Raw genomic sequence first — 21,045 nt, forward strand, 5'->3', positions numbered from 1 at the left:
AATTTACAAACTGGCAGCATAAAGGAACTTGAAGCTCTGAATTCACAAAAATTGCTACCTCCCTGTCACAGTTTTGAGTTATTTCTTACTACCTGTAATATGTTCTCAAGTTCAAGCTTTTTTTACTGCTGTAGCAATTTGTTCTGTCATTATTTTTGTAAATAAAGTGGGCCCTATTTGCCTCTTCTCCATAACTCAGTGTTGGATTTTTTTTGTGTTGTAGTGCATGTAATGTGTTGGACACCTGGAACACCAGCTCTGCACAGCATGGGAATGAGACTATTCATGATGAACATTACATTAAAAATTATGAAAACACAACTTTGTTTTTTATATCCAGCTTTCAGTACCTCATAGTGGCAATTGTCTTTTCTAAAGGAAAGCCCTTTAGACAACCATGCTACAAAAATTGTAAGTACTTTCTTAGTAGATACAGTTCCAAATAAAACTCCCAAGTGACTGTGCACTTGTTGACAATTCTATTGTGCCACTTCAGAAGCAATAGTCTTGCTAGGATATCATAGTGGAGATATCCTCTCATAATCACAGCTAGAAATAAGGAAATATTAAACTGTATGGAGAAATTTGTGTTAATAGTTGTTTAGTTTTTAGACATATATGTGTATGTATATTTCAGCTCCACAAGTGAGCTGGTGAGGAGTCAGGCCTTCTCTCTATGGCTATAAACACAAGTAATATTGCCCCCATTTGCCTGGAAGGGGTTTAGTGGGAGACAGGCAGTAATGAACTCATGATACATATTAAAACTGTCTAAAACTCTTGATTGTGAGATGGTCCAATTAAAATATTTTTTTCTTCTTTTACAGTTCTGTTTGTTTTATCTGTTATAGTTCTTTATGTCTTCATATTTTTCATCATGTTGCATCCTGTTGAACCTATCGACGCATTTCTTGAGGTGAGAGTGAGCAGATCTGTGAGTGTGTCAGCTTCCTCAGGCAGCTGATGGGCTGCCTTCGGGGCAAGTGTGAGCCCTGCAGATCTTTAGCTTCACATCACTGGGTTGGGAAGGGAGACTTTATCCTGCTGAGTCTGTTTTGGATGTGTATTTACTTGACATGTGTGTTTCTAACCTCTGGCAACTTGTTTCCACAGCTTGTGTGTGTGCCACCGGAGTGGCGCCTAAGAATTGTCATCATTGTTGTTCTCAATGCAGTTGTATCCGTAGTGACAGAGGTAAGAAAATGCTTCTCTTTTAAGTGGTTTTTTTTGCAGGGTGCATGTTTGTCTTTTATTTAGGTCACTCTTCACAGCATGCCAGTATGAGTGGCTGCTGTTTTCTGGTTAAGTGTGTATTTCTACAAATGTCCTTGTAAGTGAGATTTAAGGTGTCAAGACTTTCTGTGTCTAAAGTGTAATTTAAAAATCTTTTTTATTAAAAAATGGGGGCTGGGAGGAAGTTAAAAGACTTAATAATACAACTATTTCGTATTAAAAGACTCAATTTTTATTTTCTGTGCTGCTTCAGAATAACAACATAGAGAACTATCTAAAATCCTTGGGGGAGCCCCCCTTCCTTCATTTGGATCATACACGTAGCTTATTGTTCAGAGTTATGCAGATCTGTCTGATATGATCAAAGTCTAGAAGTAGAGCTGTTCATACAAATCTGCTTTTTCCATCACTGAGCTTGTCTGAAGTCAATCACTCTGGATGTTGACCTCTTCTGCTATAATTCCAGAGTAAATGTGTGCAGAAACATGCCCTGCTTTCATCCAGGTGCCTTGTTTTGTTTCCGAGAATCAAAGTTGGACAGATAAATCTTCCAGAAGAAGTCTGGATTCACAGTCAGTTGTTTATTCCTGTGGTTAGTTTTTCTCCTTGTTAACTGATGTGTGATTTCCAACCTGAATATGTTTGGGTTTTGGTTGCAGTCATGAGTCACTTTTTTCCTGCAAGATGAAAAGGTCTTCCAACATTATCTAGTGCACACTACAATTATCTGTTTTTACTGTGTAGCATTTTCTACAGCTTCTAATCAGTATTTCCATTACAATGTGAGGGATTGCAGTCAATGTAACCAGCATAATACTTGCTTGAATCATATAATTTTGGTCTTCAAAGAGTACTGCAGCATTAATATTCTGTCCAATTGACATGTTTTTTCCCTTTATTTGTGATCTAGTAAAAATTAACTCAAACAAAGGTTGTTTTTTCAGATACTTGAATTAAAATTATCAAGGTTTTGTTTAAAATGTTGTTCCAAATAGAATTTGTAAAATATGCTCTTATGTTGCGGCCTATTGGAACATGGTTTTGTGTTTCATGTAGTAGGGAACAAGTTGTTTTTCCCAGAATGTGTCAGTAGATACTAATTTTTTTGGCTTCTTGTCTTGTTGTTAACAAGTTTATCCACTATTTAAGCTCCTGTGCCTTTCTTATGTTGTCCTCTTGCTCTTCCTGTGATTTTTCTTTATGGCCTTGAATTCTTCCTTTTTTTTTGTTTGTTTTTTTTTTTTTTTAAATTAGCGAATGCTTAATAGTTTAGTTTTTTTTTTACTTTCTTTTACTTCTGAAAAGTCAATTTTTATGCATTTTGCTATCTTTACCACTGAAACAAAACAGTTCTTCTGAAGCTTCAGAATTACAGCTTTTTTTGTCTTCTGATAAGATTAAAACAAACCTAGACAGAAATATTTTCTTTAATTTCACTTTTCAGTCCATTGATAAAGATTACTGAGAGAAATAAATTTACCATCTGCTTGAAAATTCCTTTTGTTCTGCAGGTGATCTTGTAACTTTTATAGAATCTGGTGTTGTTTCTGTTCTGGATGTGTAAGGGCTCCAGTAGGAATCTGTACAGTGTGCCAAACCATGGATCAGCACATGGCTCTGGGGCAAATGATTCTCCTCTGGTTTAAATACCTGTTCATCAAGTTCCACTTCTGGGCTTTGTTGGTTGTCGCATCAGCCTGAAAACTTGTGAATTTCTACTAAACACCACCTAATTAATATAATTACCTGCAGACTGTGTTTTCACCCAGTATTTCAAACCTCACCCCACTCTTTTTCCTATGGATTTGAGTTAGCATCTTGTTTGTTTGTACACTTCAGTCATTTAACTTTCATTGCCAAAACTGCAGGGGTGATTCGACACATTTCTTCTAAACAGCATTCCAAATTTATCTTGTTGCCTGTACTTTGGTAATAAAATAGAAGTACCTACTTCTTTGCACTAATTCTGTAGGCTGTTATGCTTTGTCTTAAACCAAGTTTCTCTCAGTTTGTAAGTGCAAGTTGAATGCTTTGTTATGGCAGACGAATTGTTTTACTGTACAGCAGGTGTCCCAACAGAACTGTTGTGTAGCAATCCTCAAATCCCAAACCTTGTTTTACAGTACACACTTCACCTTCCATAACTTGAGCCCACCTCTTGAACTGCATTTGCCCAATTCCAGCTGTGTTACTCTACACTCTCTAAAGCTTTGTCATGTGGTGCCAGCTCCTCGGGTCCAGTGTGTTGTGTAGAAATCCCAGGCTATTTCTTTCCTTCACTTCAAGTATAGCTCATTGTCTTTCTATCCTTGTGTGCCTGGCTGGGTTTTCTGCTCCCTCCACTTTTCACTACAAACCTGTGCCACAGGTCACATTCTGAATATCCGGGAGAGGCCACTGGTGGCAGCACCTTCCATCTTTTAACAAGGTAGCCTGTATTTCACCTAGAGTTTGTTCTGCTGAGAGCTATCCCTCAGGAACTGCCACTTTAAGTGTCTCATAATTACGAGATACGTGAGGAATTGGATCTTCCTTAGTCACACTTGCCAGTGTGACACTTTTGTGTGCCACTTTTATGATCATACGTAGTTTTGTCATTGCTTCTACAACAGGAGTAGTTTCTGACTGTGGTTGTTTTCTGTTTGTTTTCTGAAATGCCCTGAAAAGTGTTTGCTCTTTCCATGTGGGTGCCAGACTAGGTTCACAAAGCATGCAGATTCTTTCTACCATATGATAGAAAATATTGCACAACAAAGGCAGATTCTAGCAGCTGTTCCTCCTCACCCCTGATGCCTGGTATAGACATGCTTAAACCAGACTGGCTTCAAAAAGAAACATCTAACAAGCTGAAGATTTGTTGGCCGATGCTTTATAAAAGCACTGTCAAATTCTGTTATTTTATAAAATCATAAGCATTCTAAAAATCTGTTACAAAAGTCTGACTAATCAGCTCCCCATTTTCAATGGCAGCGGTTAGTCAGATGTTAGAAATGGAATCTGTCCAAGGACCAGAGCTGTAGGCTCAAGGCCGTGGAAGGTACAGGTTCACACCTGTGTTGTCAGATTTGCTCAAAGTTCCTGAGTCTGCCCATGCAGTTGTATGAGAATAACCAGATGTGCTCAACATACTGTTCAAGCTCTGCCCTCTTTTAAAAACCTGGAATTATACCTACTACATTCCTTCATTCTTGCTGGTGGCTCAGCTTTGCCCCCTCACTGCTACTTTTCTGAGAATGTCCCAGGTTTAAAACAGACTATGTAAAAAGCATAGCCCCAAAATGGTTTATGGGGAAGCTGCTCTAAGCACTCATGTCTTCATGTGGTGCTGCATGGGTTTTTAGAATATTGAAACTCATGTGCATTTATGTTTTTACCCATATCAATGGATGCAGTTTTAGTCATTGTTTGCTGTTGATTTTAGAGTACATGTTCATATCCTTAAATTTTGTGTGAGCACTTTAGAAATAAAAATGTTTTATCACAAAAGTACCGACAAGTAGCATAAACTCTCCATGTTGCTTGCCACTGGATTAGTTATGGCTAACACACTGTTTCAGGTTTTATTTGTAATGTGCACACTAACAACAAATGATCATTAGTTTCTTTAACTCTTCCCACTCACTGTAATGTCTCACAGAATGTCCTCCTTGATATGATCCTTTGGAAGGTTGTGTTCAATCGAGACAAACAAGGAGACTCTCGCCTCACCATACCCCAGCCGCCTCAGGTTGGAGACGAGTATTTTGCTGTCATAATTTGAGTGCATGTGGATTAATTTGGTTTTCTCTCTTATCTATAAGTGTCTGTTGCCTTATCTTTAGCTTAAGTCTGCTTAAATTAGATTTCTGTAATTGGAATATTAAAAGCAAAGGCTTCTGGGTTTATATTTTTTTCTGCATTGACATTAAAGTATTTAGTGTGTGTGCAAGAACTGTGAAGCAAACCTAGAGTATTGCTTTAAGACTTTTCTCACTTCATCTTTAGTTTCCGTATTAGCAAATTTTATTTGTGATGTCACAAGTTAGTATGCTAGGATTGGGAACATCTTGATTTGCTTAGAAGCAATTAAAATAAATTAATTTGGTTTAGAGTTCTAGGTCCTTGTCTGAGAGCAGTAATTTTCAGCATGTACAAATGAAACGAAACAAGATGGCAAATGAAAATACACTATTACTACTGAAAGGTTTTTCAGGTGACCATGAATTTTGGTCTGGTCTGCCCCTCTGCTGTTAATGTATGAAGAGAATCTATGTGAAGCCCATAAAAACCAGCTTTACTTTAAGCCTGTTGGCTTATTACTTTTGGCTGATTGTACATTAATGCTTGCTAGAATTATAGTGGTTTGTTTCTCAGCACTAAATTTTATTAAATATATTCACTTCAGATTTACATTTGTCCTTTTGAGGCTATTGTAGAACAAATTGTTTTGTGGTCACTGAAGAATGGAAACTGTGCTCAAGGCTCACATTTGCTTCAGTTCACCAATTGACAGACATTTAGAGCGTGATGAAAACTACAGAATATATTGCCATTAAAATGCCAGCCCTGCAGGGACTATAGGTGCTCTCTGAGACATGAGAGGGATTTAGTCTCAAGAATGAGGAATGGTGTTTCTCCTCCCCAGCTAATTAAATTACATGCATTTAAGACTGGGAGAGGAAGCATGGGGAGGAAGTCTTAAGTTTAGTAGTTTGTCTTTTTAAATAGCTATTAATAACTGCAGTATTTAGATTTCACATGCCAACAAGTTAAATTCTCTTACTTTTGTCTGACTGGCTGCCTTCAGTTTAACAATTCATTACTTAAAAAGTGTTTTGGGATTTTAGGAATTTGCTTTTTCTAGACCAGGCTTTTATTCTCCAACAGTACGATAATTTATTGTTCCCTGTTCTGTGATTATTGAAATGACTATAAAATAGGAATTAAAACTGTTGGTGGTCTTAGATGTTACAACAACTTGAAATACTTGGTTTTTTTATAATGTTTTTTGAATGTCATTGCTACCATAGTATAGAAGAGATGGCCTAGCAGAAGAGTTTCTGTACCACAGGTCCAATCCAATGTGATAATGAACTAGTAAATTAAAGACTGAAATAATAGGTTTTTTTACTGTATTGTTACTTTTTGTTATGGTAATCCAATTTTCAAATCTGTTCACTTGTGCAGGAGGCTGGGGACCGCTGTGGAGTCTGTTTCCTTTCTTCCCTGTTTGGGTGTAGAGAGAAGACACCAAAAGCCAAGTATATGCACCTAGCTCAGGAACTGCTGGTAGATCCAGAATGGCCACCAAAACCCAGGACAACAACAGAAGCAAAAGCACCATCCCAAGAAAATGGTTCATATCAAATCATCACTGTAACGTAGCAGTGGATCTTGGTGGCATGTATCTTTAGTAGTATTCAGAAGAATGTAATTTTAAGGCTTTATTTGAAACTGCAGTGTGCTAAATGTCAAATTCCAATGCAGATATTTCTAACTGTTTTGTCTCTCTGAATACAAAATTCAGAGCCAGGCGTCTTATGGCTATACATTTTAAAAATGTAAGTTACCTTAGGCAGAACAAAAATGATTGTGTTTCCTTCCACCTTCTTTCAGATTTCATTGTTCCTAAATGAGATGCATTTGAAGGTTTAAACTGCAGGGCAGTTAAAACAGGTTCACATTATTTGCCTGGAATATCTTAATAGTTGTTCTAACCTGCTTATCTGGGCATGTGTTCATGTAAACCCTATGATGTGATGGTTTCATGGCTGTACTAGAGGTGCATAATAACCTTGTCATGGTTTGGGGTTTCTTTGTGTTTGTCTTTTTGGTTGGTTGGGGTTATTTTGTTTGTTTAGTTGGTTTTTATTTGACTGATGAAAAGTTTTGTGCCTCAGAACGGTTCAAAAGTTTGTGTGTGTGTACCTCTAAGTTTGTCTCTATTAGTAAGGAGTTGTTTCCAGGTGTAATGTTTGAGTTCTAAGTTCAATTCTTTAGTCTGCCACAGCAGGAATTGGGAATGCTGTAGAAGCAATATGCTCTGTCCTTAAGAAATAAGCACATTGCTTTCATGTGGATTCTTGACTTCTCTTCTAGCTAACCACAGGGAATGCTTAGGTGGCCTCCAGGGGAGGAGCCATTTGGCTACACTCTAAAGTTTTTGGAGAAAGAAGGATGGAGAATCTAAACACTTTCTTCTATGTCGTGTTTTATTGCGTTTAGCTATGCATTTCTCCACTGACCTTGCTTTTTCCAGCAGAAAGGTTGGATTATCCCTTTGTGGACCATGTTTTATTTGTAAATCTAAAGATAATTTTCCTATATACCATCAAGTAGTAAGGCCAGAGTTACTGCTGCAAGGGGTGTGGGAGTGGGAGGGAGGTATTGTCACATGCCCGCATGTGGGATTTGTGCACGTTAAGAGCACAGGCATTTCAAAGAGTCTGCCGATGTCTTAGGTGCTACATGTAGCTGTATGAAACAAAATTAAGAGAAAATTGAGCTAGTCTGTCTTGCTGCAGAACTATAAGGCTTATGCAGATTTTATTTATTAAAAAAAAATTTAAAAATAGAAGCTTGTATCACCACTAATGCTGCTTAAGCACTAGGGGTAGCCATACATCATTTTGCCATGAGGCAGTATCAGAACACAAGACCACTAGAAAAATAGGTCTACAAAGAAGTAGAGGCAGACAGCACTTTGACTTGCAAGGCTTAAAACTTTTTTTGTTGGGTTGGGTTTTTTTTTTTAACTACAAATTATTTGTCTCAAGACCATTGTCAACTTTACAAATGTTTTGAAAAGTCTTCCTCAGTGTCTTTGGGAAGATGATATATATTGAGTCTTGATCAGTCTATTTTTGACCAGAGGAAACTAACTGATCGAGACAGCTCCAAGCTTTAGGAGGAGATCTGGGGTCTGAAGAAGTCACAATTCTGTAGAGATCCTTTAGAGAAGGAAGTGGGGTCCTTTAGAGTAGTTGTGGAATGAGGGCCCCAGACTCACTGGCTGGCTGGTATTGTTTTGAAGTGTGTATATTCTGATGATGGAATTTGAGATTTTGATGTTAGGGATTTTTTTCTTTTTTTCCTTTTTCTTTGCCTTTTTTTTTTTCTGGGTTGTCTTGTTTTGTTTTCTTATTTTAAATTCCTGTGGAGACAATTCCATTCCAGCCTTGTTTTAATAAGCAGAATTTTTCAGATCAGGCCCAATTCCCTTGTGCTGTTCTGTAAAACAGTATGGATAGTGTGCCCTGCTGTTCATAGAATCATTAAGGTTGGAAAAGACCTTCAAGATCATCAACCATTAACCATGTTAATGTCAATCATGTTGTGGTTTCTGCAGTGTTGAATATACTGTGCCAACAGGGAATTTAAAAGTGGTGCTAAATGGTTTGGAAGACCTCTTCCTAGAACTTGGTTGTTGAAGTTATTGCTCCTCCTAAATAATATGCATATGGGTGTACTATCTTCCAGTCCAGCTGTCAACTCTTTTCCTGATTTCTCTTGTTGTTTGTTTTTGAGGAGTGGAGCAGGGGGAAAGGGGGGAGTGGTTTTCTTAGCATTCATTCAACAGAGCAATGTTCTTATTATCCTGGCTTCATAAGGTCATAAACATTGAACAACAGTGGTGGCTTTTAAAGGGTCTGCAAACATTGGATACATTAATTAGTCGTGAACCTGAGTCAGTTGGCTAATTTCTGCCAATGTTGATTTTACAAAATCTTTGTAGCATGGAATAACTGATGAAGAATAATTCTTAGCTGCGTAAGTAGTATTCAAATCTAAACAAAAATAATATTTTAGTTGAAAAATATTGTGAAGCTATGCATCTTGGACCTGGGAGCTGTGACTTATCCTTAAACGCATAAGCTTCTGCTTTCCATTTCACTGACCATTTTAGATTTGCTGTTTCATGAGAACTGAAAGGAAATATTTGTGTCTATCCCTTTTAGATGCTTTTGCTTAGTACTTTCCTAGACTGATAATTTTTCTTGGCTTCTTTGGTTTCTGAAGCTAGTTTTTTGGTCTTATTCTAGTTTATTAGACTTACCTAGAAAGTGAGGAGGAAAACAGCTCATTAAGGTGGGCTTGTCTTTGGAGAACGTTTTAGGGAGCTCTTACTAAAACAGAAACTGCCAAGTGTCTCCACTTAACTGAGTGACTAATGGCTTATGAGCGCAGTAAACTTCAGTGTTTTGCAAATGGGAGCTTGTTTCCTCCAGGTCTGAGTTCAGGGTTGGTAAATGTTCCTGGGTTGCATGCTTGAGCTCTGACGCTTAGTCAAGAATAATAAATCAGCTTTTCTGAGAATCCATCTTGTTATTGCAAGTTCAGCCACAAAATAAGCTTTTGCATTTTCTGCAATTATTGGGATTTATGCCTTCCTGCCCAAGAGCTGAATTTGACCACCTATCATTTTTCTCATTTTGAGCAGTTTAGTTTTTCTGGTTTTCAGAAATGCAGCAAACTAGATCTGGACTAGTGTATTCAGTTTATGTTTTGAAGTAAGGTGAAATTAATTTTGTAGTGACAAAAAATCTCTTTCAGTGTTCATCTTGGAAATCTAAATTCAGGTGAACAGACCAAGTTAGTGAGCTCCACTAGATACTGGGTAGACATTTTCTTCCTGCTGTATATTTTGGCCTTATGTTGAGGAGTTTGATTTATTCTTAAATTATTTGTGTATGCAGACTTCAATCTGTACGTATTTTATTTTGATGTATTAGGATTTGTAAATATTACTGATTTTTAAATATTATTTATGCACATACTTAAAGGACTGGTCTATCCAGAAAAGCAGTTGCTAAATAATAAATGTTACTTTTTAGAAATAAATTACAAGATCATGAAATTGTATATCCCTCAGGGTTATTTTTAAAGATTTTTTTTTCCTTCCTTTCCCTTCAGATTCAATTAGCAGTAACTCTAGTTTCATGTACTATAGAACTAAATCTACTGTAAAAAGAAAATGCTGCAAATAGTGCTTGAATAGAAGCGGCTGAAAAAACCCACAGAACTGACTGTCCGTATTCATCGTAACTTTAAATTGGGGAAACTCTTACTCTTGCACTTTTAAAAAAGTTGTTGGATTTTTAATTCTATTTATTTTCTTCTTTCTTCATGAAGGTTGTGCTGAACAGTCATCCCAAATTGGGTAAATAATCCTGTACTGTATATGTGTATATGCAGTATAATACTAAGCAGATGTGGAGTCCTTTTTATGCTGCAAATTTTTAATGCTTATGTTGGTCATCACAAAATGAGAGAGCTCAAGTCCTGTAGGATTTCTCCCATGAAATTCTGAATTGTAAACTTAGGGTTTTGTATGTCTAAGGGAAAGCTGTGGGTTTTTGACAATTTTTAGAGTCTTGAATATGTTGATTTTATATACAGCAAAGCTTCAGGTTTTTAAAACTATTTTCAACAAACTGCAGCTTGTTTAATAATTATGTGAACCAGAAACTACTCAGTTTGTCATTAATTCCTCAAGCCTAACACAGATTAAAATGTTCATCATTACAGCATTCTCTAGAAGCTCAGCTTCCTTTTATTTTTAAATCTGAAATGATACTACATCTTTGTATTTAAAATATGTATTGCTGCTCTAGAATGGTACCCTGTTGTCAAGAGGCATACATAAATAACTGAATAACTGTACAATAGAATTGTAAATAAACTTGTAAATCATTTTTGTGACTGAAGCTCTTTGAAAATAAAATTAAAATGAATGGATATTTTAACTCTTCTCATTAGTTTCATGGAATTGTTTTAATTATTCTTTATAGAATTAGGTGCAAATCTTGTTGAAGAACACAGACTTACTCCCTCTGATGTCATGGATATGTTGTTCAGTGCCTCAGTGTTTCTGCAGATGGGGGTGGGGAGGGTGCCTGCTGTGTTAGTGTTCTGCAGGGGATCACGCTGAGCAGCTTTTCCTGGTGGCTTATGAGAGACATTCTAAAGCCTTGTACAAGTGATAGCAGCTTGTTTCCACCTTTGCTTATTCAGATGTTCCTTCTCTTTGGACATGTGGGAGGCATGATCTGAGCTGTCACCATTGTCACAGTCATCTTCAGAAAAATCATGTGGAAATGAAGACATCTTTTCTGTCCTGGGCTCACCTTCCATTGAAACGGTCATTGGCAGAGCAAATTATTTTACACTTGAAGACAAGATACTTAAAATACCTTTTTACTTAACAAAAATTTAATCTTTCAATTTCAAGCTTCTATTTTTACAACTTAGCTTTTCTCTTTCAGAATCTTACAGGTTTTAGGTTTTACTGGCCTGCCACTCCAGAGGACTTTGAGGCAAAATAGAAACTAAATGTGTCAACCTTGGAATGCTTAGCCAAAGCATTAAGTAAAAAGCCCCTTCATTCCTTACTGAAATTGCTTTGACTCCAACACCGCAAGAAATTAAAAGTCAGAGCAGCTTTATGAATGTAGGAGCGCTTGGTTTAAAGTGGATGTTTCCATTCCTTCAAAGTCTATATAGCAGACCAGTGACAAATTTGACATTTCTGATCACATCTCACATTGAAATGTAGATTTCTGACTTCACTCAGATTTGCTTTGGGTTGGCTGAGGCACATACTCCAATATCACTGCCAAAGAAGCTACAAGTGGGTTTTCTGCTGTCAGGTGTGTGACTTAAAACTTTCTCCTGTTACGTGAGTGGCTTCAAGCCCTACTTTTGGAGTTACATACAGCCTGTGGAAGTTGGTTGCTTGAACAATTGTAGGCAAAAATCTGCTCAGAAGCTTTAAATATTGTTTGGCCTTTGGCCTGTCTCAGTAACTGGGCAAATACGGGTGACAGTGTTATCTAGAGGATGCGTTTTGCTGTTTTACTTCCCATTTAAAGTGCAGTGTCATGGTGAAGCCTGATTGCCTGCTCTGCTCCTAGTGAGTTCCTTTAAAAAGCAGATAAGTTTCTAAGGTACAGCTCAAAATTCCCTTTTCATGCTTGTATGAGTCTAGGAACTTGCAAGACACTGAAAGAGGTAAGCACCACTGTAAGCAATACATGTGCTCAGTGTTCTGTGTGTTCAAAACTGATTTGAGACTTCTGATATAGTAACAGAATTAATGTATTAATGCCTCTGGCAGCCTTTTGTAGTCTTGAGAAATATTACTGGGGGGAGAGGGGGCTGAAAGGGAACGAGGCTGTAGACCAGACCTTGGTATATGACCAGACAGGCTTTTTTAGAATGCCAGGTGTCTCACGGGAGGGTTTGAGAGAATTTTAATGCATGGGAACATACAGTTATGATCTTTATTGTGGGTATTACTGTAATCTGTACTGTTAAAATCTTTAAATGTTTTTTCAGAAAATACTGTTAGCAGCTCTAGATGTTGGAGACTGGTAGGCTTGTCCAGTTCTTGTGGCAGCACTTACAACCTTCATATCTTGCAAAGAATTTCTACCATTTTGCTGTTTGTTTGTCAAAACTAGTGCTTTCTAGCATTTCTGAGCATCTCATTGTCTTCTTGTATACTCTCTTATCTTTTGCTAAAAGACCAGGAAAGCAGTCATCACAAACCTACAGTGTTAGTCTGTTTCTGATTTTAGAGTGGTCTGTAGTCACACCTTCCAAGGGACCTGCATTTGCAGTTTCTAGCATAACAAACTGGGGGGTTTCCATCCATTTGGTTCTCTAGATCCTTGCTTCTCTCGTCTAACTGCATCCTGTAGTTCTGTGGTCTTGAGTTGTTGGTGTAGGTTGAGATGTCAGTCAGGGCTTGAAAGAAATTTTTTAATGTGTTTCTGGATGGAGGGTTCTGCTTGTGGGGATAGGTAGAATCAGGGACAGGCTGTGTTATAAATTTATTGAGGTTAAAGCATCACTGGCATATGACAGAGAGTTTTGGGATGGGGAGGATTACTAGGAGGGTGAGATTCTCTGAAAGATTCTTGTTTGACATGTGAAAGACTTTTGGAGGAGTGAAATCTCTTGCTATTTTTTGGTGATGCCTCCGTCTCATTCGATGAGTTGTTAAAAACCCACTGAGATCTTGCTTTGTGGCACCATGTTGCTGGTCATTGAGAACCCTAAATGCCGTGTCCTTCCCTTCCTGAGGGAGAATTAGAGATTTTACCAGACTTCAGTACTCTGCTGAAGCTGAATAAAATTTAATTTTTTTTAAAATAACTCCCGTTTGCTTTTTTTTTTTTTTTTTTTTTTTTTTTTTTTTAATGCAGTAGCTAGTTTGGACATGCAGCTGTTTTGGGTCCATTGTGGTATGTTCTTGTCAGCAGTTCAGGTACCTGAGAAGTTCTGCTGTTTTTCCTGACTTCTCTTTAAGTGAAGGAGGTTGTACCCGTCTGTCTATGGGATTGGTATGGGAGAGCTTCATCCTTGCCCCTGAAAAGGAGAATCTGGGGATGGAGATTTCCTCTGCCCCCATGTTTCTGGTGCAGAGGACTGACATTGTGTCAGCTATCCCAGTTACATCTGTGGAAGTTGTGTATCTATTCCAGTGGTCCCAGCTGCTGCTTATTCTGCTGTTCAGCCAGTGCTTGACATCCCAACACTTGGGCTTGTTGATTTCATTGAAGAAATATTTCTAGACTGTGGGTTTCTGTTTGCCTTGCTCTTTTAAATATTATTTATACCTACAATGATTGCTTTCCTGTTTGTTTGGAAATGTATGCAACTTTCCAACTTTGTGGTGTTTCATGCAGATGTACCTTCATTGCTACAACTTCCCATCTGATCTTGTGCACGTCTTTCCTCTCATTTCATTGCACTTCTGATACCACTGCTGATAGCTTGGCATTGTGTTAAGCTGTTGAAATGAGACTTGTTGGTTATCAGAGGCTCACTACTGTCCTGTGCCATATGGGTCTTCTGTGTTGTTTCAGGCTGTGTCAGAAATAGCCTGTTCCTTCTTGTGTGTTCCTGGGCTGTTCCAAGAAGCCATCATTTGAAAATGCTGAGACAGGATTTAACTGGATGGTGCTGTTTTGCTTTTCACCACTTAAAGTACAGGACAACCTTTTTACCTCCATTGTCTATTTTTGCAGGCTAAACTTTATTTTTAAACCTCAGATAACTTACAATGGAAAAACACAATGAGTGCAGGACCTTTTGATAATTTTTGAAAATATTTTTGGCACGTAATTTAGTATGATATACTAAACCTTGTCTAGTGGAAGATGTCCCTGTCAGATGGAAAGAGATGATCCTTAAGGTCCCTTCTGACCAAACCCTTCTGTGATTCTGTAATGCTTTTCTGTTCAAATAAATGCATGTCTTTTGACTACTTAAGTGTTTCATCATGATTTTTGTCTGCTTTTATTATAGTTAATTGGTACAAATACAGACAAGGAATACTTGATTTACAAAAGTTAATTTATCTGTACTTCTCAGTGTAAGCTGAGCACGTCAAAAATAGTCAACAATAAAAGATTTTGAAGTTTGCTTTCAAGGCAAGGGAAATTTTGTACACATTTGCAGGTTTATGATATAATCACACATCTTTGTGAGCTGCTAAGTTAACTATGATCAAATCCTGATTCTCTCTTATCTCTCGTAACAGCTAATGTTTCTGGCACTTGAACAAGGATGTTGGTGTTCCGTTTGTCAGTGATGATCAAGCTTTTCTTCCAGTTGGATGCATCTATTTGTCCTGAGAAGTGTGACTGCTCTTCAAAAAATGCAATTTATTGCTCTGGCCCCCACATAAAAGACCTGGAATTATTAAATCTGCCTTGCAACATGACAGAAATTCACATAACGAATGCTAACGTATCATACTTGCAGGATGTTTTTGCTAGGATGCCAGAACTGCAGCATCTCATCCTGTCTTCAAACAACATCGCTCTGGTTTCACCAACGGCTTTTAAAGGCTTGGGAAGGCTAAAAGTCCTCAAACTGCTAGATAATAAGCTGGTTGAACTTCCCCCAGAAGCATTTGATGACATGGTGCAGCTTCAGCAATTGATCATTGAAAGTAACAGGCTGAAATCTGTTGAGGAAAATCTGTTTGACAAACTGGCTGGTTTGCAGGAACTTTATTTGAACAAAAACCAACTAACAGCACTTCCCAGTGGTGTGATGAAGAAACTCGCCAAACTCAGAGTACTGAACTTGTCAAGAAATTACTTAGCAGCACTGCCTAGAAATATATTTAGTGCATTAGCCAGGCTTGAGAGGCTGATGCTGTATATTAATAGGCTGTCTTCAATAGAGTCTGGTATGTTTGATAGCCTGAAGGAGCTGCAGGAGCTTTTCCTGCATTCCAATAATATCCATTCCATTGCTCCTGATGCATTTCATTGTCTTCGCAAACTAAGAACCCTGACACTCTCCAGAAACAGGCTTCAGGCTTTGCCTTCTGGCCTTTTTTTGCACTTACATGACCTGTCTAAACTGACCTTGTACAGGAACCCACTGAAGACTCTTCCAGAAGTACTGTTTGGAGAGATGAGACATCTTGTTAGCCTTTGGCTGTATCACACAAAGCTCTCAACAATACCAGATTTTGTGTTCAGTAACTTGACAAATTTAGAGCTTCTTGTGCTGAGTTTTAACCCAGAGCTTACGATTCTTCCTAGGAATGTATTCAGTGGCCTGACTGAGCTGCAGGGCCTTTCTCTCCATACAAGTAATATTTCCAGTTTGCCAGAGGGAATCTTTCTGAGCCTTCAGAAACTGCAGAACATTTCCCTCTTTGATACAAGGCTTGAGGTTCTTCCTAGAAACCTCTTTCATAATCTCAAGCACCTCCAGAAAGTTTACCTGAATAGTACTAACCTGCAGTCTCTCCCTGCAGACTTCTTTACTGCTTTACCTCAGCTGGAAGAAGTTGTCCTGGATGACAACCCTTGGAAATGCGATTGCCAAATTCTTGGCTTCCGAGAATGGCTGCAAAAGAGCACAGCAATAGTTAAAAATGTGCCATCTCTGATGTGCCACAGCCCAATGGCACTGCAGAATACTTCTCTTGTGTCTCTAAGCATCGATGACCCAGAGTGTCTGCCAACCACAGGTATGACCTATCAGACATTCAGCTCAACTTGTTCCCAGACTTTGACATCTCCTGTGGCAGAGCACTTCACATCATCTCGGGAGACTGCTGTAGCAGTGCTGTCTGACATGGAAATCACCAGCACACGCACATCAATTCTTCCTGTAACTCCAGGTTTTACCTACTCCCATGTTGAAGATGTTGGACAGCCTGGGTTACATTTCTCAGATGTTCCTGTCCAAGCTTCTCCCAGCATCATAGCACGAACCAACAGTGTCAGAGGGACAGATTTAACTACTCTTGTCTGGTGGGATGAGTTTCCAGCCCACAGCAGTGCTAAACCCTATTTTAATACCAGAGTTACTTATTGCCAGCTATTCTTGTGTGTTCACTGTTTGATTTTAACACTCCAGACTGTACTCATTGTGCTCAGTCTGTATGTGATAGGTAACACCAGGCAACTCTTGCACTCCAGAAATATTCCTGCTCAGCCTGTAGTTCTGATAAGAATATTAAGAAGATAGAGAAATCTAGCCCAAGAAAGAACTGGAAGTGTTGCTTTGGATGCTTTTTGAACATTTGAGCAGTTAATACTCGATTCAGATCTGGATTACAGCTCTTCATAGCAAAGACCATAAGGACCTTGTCTTTATAATATAATGGAAATGAATGTTATACATCTTGCAGCATTTGCCAAGAATGGCTGTAATCACTGTAAATTGCTACAGCACTTAATGCACAAACCCAGAGGGCAAGGTGGAAGTACTGTGGTCACCTCTGCACCTGCACCATGGGTTTCCTTGGAGTGCTGTCCTGTCCCCTGCCAGAGGCTGCTGCCTGCTGAGTGTTCCCTGCTCAGGTGGAGTGCCATCAATGGAGGAACTCCTACAAAGGAACATGGCTTCAACTGTGCTTTAGAGATCACCCAAAGTACTTCAATAATATTATTTCCTCTACTGCCTACAATCTTTTGTCTCCTTACTGAGAAGACAAATGGTGGTTTTGGGAGGAGATGCTGGGAAGGACCTTTAAACAATGGGGATGTTTGCAGAATGGTGTGGTGCAAGTGTCTTAACTTTTGCTTTCCTTCCTCAGCCCCTTTCTAGGATGTGGCATGAGGAAGGGGTACCAATTGAAGCTAACAGCAGAGAAAGATGCTGAGCTAGGAAGTATAATCTTGATGTATTTTATTGTTTGATTGGAGATTTCCTGGAAACTTTGTAAAGTTCCTACAACTCTGAATTTTAGTAAACATTTTTATCCTTAAACTTTGGCCGGTCTGCAAAAACAGCCAGTTCCTGGCTGTGTGATGCAGGGAATCTTGAAACCAGAGTACCAGGTGGATGCCTAGGACTGAGAAGGGGTTCCACAGGGGTGAATTGGTTTGAGAGCTGATCTCAACTGAGCTGGGAGAGAAAATGGTCTCTTTGCTTGGCTAGCAAAACAGCAGCATGCAGCTGAGGGGCAGGGAGGCTGCCTGAACTGAGGGCCATGAAATGTCACCTCCATTTTGAAGCTGGCTGGGGAATGTTCATCAACTTGGAGTGTTCAGACACATTTTCAGTCTCACTATTTTTACTTTACATACTGCTGTTCCCTGTCTTCCAGTCCTTCCAAGTGCTGATGTGCAAAGGCAACTACTAGGCAATAGTGTGGGTTTTGGTTGTTATACTAACATTTTAATAATACTTGGAATTGTGTGAATATTTTAGTTCACAGGTAGACTGGTAGCTGTCAGAGTGCCTGTGCTTTAGTAGCTCTTGGATTTAACTATCAGCTTTTATCTACATTATGGGACTTAGTTTGCTCTTAAAAACTCTGATGTGCTAAAAAACCTCTGGGTGTGGATCCCTGACTCCTTGTGCCAGAGAACCTCTACTCCAGGAGCAATTTTGTAACCTTAGTGAATTTCTCACTACTAGGGACTTTCCTGGCTGGCATTTAAATGCATAACAGACTTGAGGTGAAGAAAACTTGAATTTCCTGCAGGTTGGTTATGGTTGGTTCCCTGCTATGTGTTACTCTAGGCAGTGAGAATAAACTCTGACTGCTTTCAGAGTGCTCTGCTGCTGGGCCTAAATTTCTCTTCCATACTTTGAAAAGAGAGAATGTGCTTCTGTAGTGTTAAATGGTCATTGTCTTGCTAGTGAGGTTTAACAAAATTTAGCAAACCTGGCTAAATGGGAGTTAGAGCTATCTCTAAAGAAGCAGAAATGCAAGTCACTGCAAGTGGCAAGCTGTGACTGGAATCATAAACAGATGCTCCAGAATATTTACTGCAATATAACTGAGAGAATCACAAAACCAACAGTGAGCTTTCTCAGTGGTGGCTCTGGGTGGTTGCACGTAGTGTTTAGGAAGAGAGAGTTGTTGCAAATTTAGGTTCTTGGCTGGACAGCTGTAATGACCTCTTAGTGCTGTGCCAGCTCCAGCGCTGTCACATGGTGCCACGCAGGCATCTGCTCACAGTAGGCAGGGCAGTATCATCAGGACTAGTGAGGAAATTCTGGTTTTGAGTTCTACAAACCATGTTGGTGACCGTTACCTCAGTGAAGGAAGTGTGCTCCAGCACATGGATGCACAGTGTCTGATTTCTAAGGAAAAGCACTGTTTGCCCATGGTATGGCTAGGACACCTTGCTGTCCAAGCCGAGGGCAGCAGGGCAGCAGCAGCTGCTGCCTTTCTGAGCCTGCTCGGGCTGCCCTGGCCCTGCAGGGGATGCAGCTGGGCCCCCACGATGCTCCTGGCTCGGTGCAGTCCTGAGCTCCGGCTGTGGCACGCGGGGGCTCTGGCACAGAGCTGTGAACAGTCAAGCGCTAGGAGAGGATGATTCCTCTTCACATGCTGTCATCGGGCTTTCCCCACGCTGGAGCCAGACCAGACGGGGAAGTGAAGTCATCAGACAACAAAAGGCTGGAGCAGTGAGTGCCTGGGGTGGTTTACTAACTTTCCTCTGAGGTGTACTGTTTTGAGTTGCCTCTGATTCATTGTTTCTTGCCCAGTCGAGCTCAGCCCTTCCTGTAAAACTCCCTGCCTGGGAAATCCAGGGATATCCTCGTGCATACCTCACTCCTGTTTTTCCTGGAGAAGGGATAGTTGTCCAGGTCAGCATGATGCAGCTGTGGCAGGCAGGAAGGCAGCAGGCTGCTCCCCAGACCCTCTCTGGGCAGCCCTCCCTCGCTGCTGCCTCAAAGCAGCATTCCCTTGTGTGCAAGGATTTTCTCAGTCCCTGCAGCCCACACTTGCATCATCTACTACCCAGCCTTTGCCACCAGGCTGGAAGGGAACACAGTAGGCTCAAGGTAAGAAACTGGAGGTACCTAATTCCTGATCCAGTGGGTCCCTGATGCTGGAGAAGAGGTGAATGCAAAGCACATCTGCATACAGTGGCTGAAGGGTTTGGTTCCGCTCTCTTGGCTCCTGATGGAGGTGCAGAGTCATGGTTAAGAGCCCTGCATGCTATCCAGACCTCCAAGTCAAGGACCTGCTTCCAGGACCAGATCCTGGCTGGGAGTGCTTGGGTACCTCCCCACCAGGCCAGCCCAGTCATAGCTCCCTCTGTCCCTTCAAATGCTTGCTGCTGTAGCAGTTGCTCCTCTTCTCTCTGTTTAGGAAATCTTGGCGCAGTGGGAGCTCTGACCTACCCTGTACCATGCCATGGGACTATTCATCGTGTTTCCAGCTTGATGTCACTACAAATGCCGTTCTCCTTTGCTTGTTGGGATTTGAAGCCAGAGTCCCAAACACACAGAACTGAATGAACTGCTGCCACAAACACTGGCAGCTCTGCCTGTTTCACAGCCACTGCAGCAAGCACTTCCAAGCCACCAGCACACATGTCCTTTCCTTGTGTCCCTGGTGTCCCGGTCCTTTCCATCCCACCACCTCTGCCCCAAGAGACCAGGATCTGCAGGAGGGCCCTTGTCACTACTTGCAGAGGTCAGCAAGCTTGGGCAGCTGTCTGTGAAATGCAGTTCAGTCCTCCAATGCACAGCAGTAAGATCAGAGCCTGCACCTCAGCTCTTCCCTATCCTGATGTCAAAGGGAAGTAGGGTGATGGCAGATGTGCTTGGAGAAGGCCCCCAGCAGTGCTCTGTGTGTCAGGAGTTCATGCAGCTGCTGGCTGCAAGGCAGGAGCTTTGGGAGCCTCTGCCTGATGTTACAGAGCATTGGCTGTGTCTTCTCTAGGCCTCCAACCAGCACAGCTTGCCTAGGGCTGCTGATTTGGCAGCCCTGATAATATCAGAGCATTTCCTAGGGATGTCAGAATAGCTGGGAGGAGACACAACCCCAGGCATGTTCCCACCAGACAAGGCCATGAGTTTACAACTCACAGTGAGCAGAAGGGCCAAAGCTCCTGCTTTGTCCCAGCCAGGGACAAACTAGGGAGGTGTTATGCCTCCATTTTTATAGCCAAAATCTGGGTTTATAGTCACCTGTGGGTATTTGTGGGTGGATAAGCCCTGGTATATTCTCTTACTTGGGCCAAGGGTGGGAACTTCTGTTCCAGCAGCACCCGGACCCATCCACCCGTGGGCTCAGCCTGTGGGCAATTGCTGCTGTAGGACTGGCATGCCAGACTTCCAGCTGTGCCTTTGTGTCTCTCTGCATGGAAAAAGCTCAGGGCAGAGAGCCAGTGATGGCTGGCAGCAGCTCTGCAGTCTGCTGTTCACTCCTCTGCTGGCTTCTCCTGGGAAGAAATGAGGCCCCCTTCTCCCTTCGTGTGTTGGGAAGAGGTCTCTGGGACACTTGGCGGTGCCAGAGGTGGCTTTACAGGGATGGAGCTGATCCAGGAAGCATTTCTCAGTGTATGAGCCCCATGCCATCACCTCCCGCTCCAGCTGCTCCTTCCC

The 21,045-nt window shown here is 40.6% G+C and overlaps 2 protein-coding genes across 6 annotated transcripts in view; both read left to right on the forward strand.

Annotated features, from left to right (window-relative positions):
• ATP13A3 (ATPase 13A3) overlaps positions 1 to 10,963 on the forward strand; it is a 57,254-nt gene extending 46,291 nt beyond the window's left edge. For 4 of the 5 annotated variants that reach the window (XM_030279892.4, XM_072933234.1, XM_030279891.4 and 1 more), the window contains 5 exons: positions 224 to 411; positions 828 to 916; positions 1,114 to 1,194; positions 4,871 to 4,960; positions 6,400 to 10,963. In XM_030279892.4, coding sequence (XP_030135752.3) covers positions 224 to 411; positions 828 to 916; positions 1,114 to 1,194; positions 4,871 to 4,960; positions 6,400 to 6,597 — 646 coding nt within the window. In that variant the 3' untranslated portion in view covers positions 6,598 to 10,963. The remainder of the gene's footprint in view (positions 1 to 223; positions 412 to 827; positions 917 to 1,113; positions 1,195 to 4,870; positions 4,961 to 6,399) is intronic. The other variant, XM_072933235.1, reaches the window with a different exon arrangement.
• Positions 10,964 to 11,076: 113 nt separating this feature from the next.
• Positions 11,077 to 17,460, forward strand: LOC140684687 (uncharacterized). The gene is made up of 2 exons (XM_072933236.1): positions 11,077 to 12,222; positions 14,762 to 17,460. The coding sequence occupies exon 2, from the start codon at positions 14,788 to 14,790 to the stop codon at positions 16,714 to 16,716; it is 1,929 nt and encodes a 642-aa protein (XP_072789337.1). The 5' UTR covers positions 11,077 to 12,222; positions 14,762 to 14,787; the 3' UTR covers positions 16,717 to 17,460.
• The last annotated feature ends 3,585 nt before the right edge of the window (positions 17,461 to 21,045 follow it).

The sequence above is a fragment of the Taeniopygia guttata genome, chromosome 9 (assembly GCF_048771995.1).
Source record: "Taeniopygia guttata chromosome 9, bTaeGut7.mat, whole genome shotgun sequence".
NCBI lineage: Eukaryota > Metazoa > Chordata > Aves > Passeriformes > Estrildidae > Taeniopygia > Taeniopygia guttata.

What these genes read in the sequence shown, in the direction of transcription:
- LOC140684687 (XM_072933236.1), top strand. Translation starts at nt 14,788, where the DNA reads ATGTTGGTGTTCCGTTTGTCAGTGATGATCAAGCTTTTCTTCCAGTTG.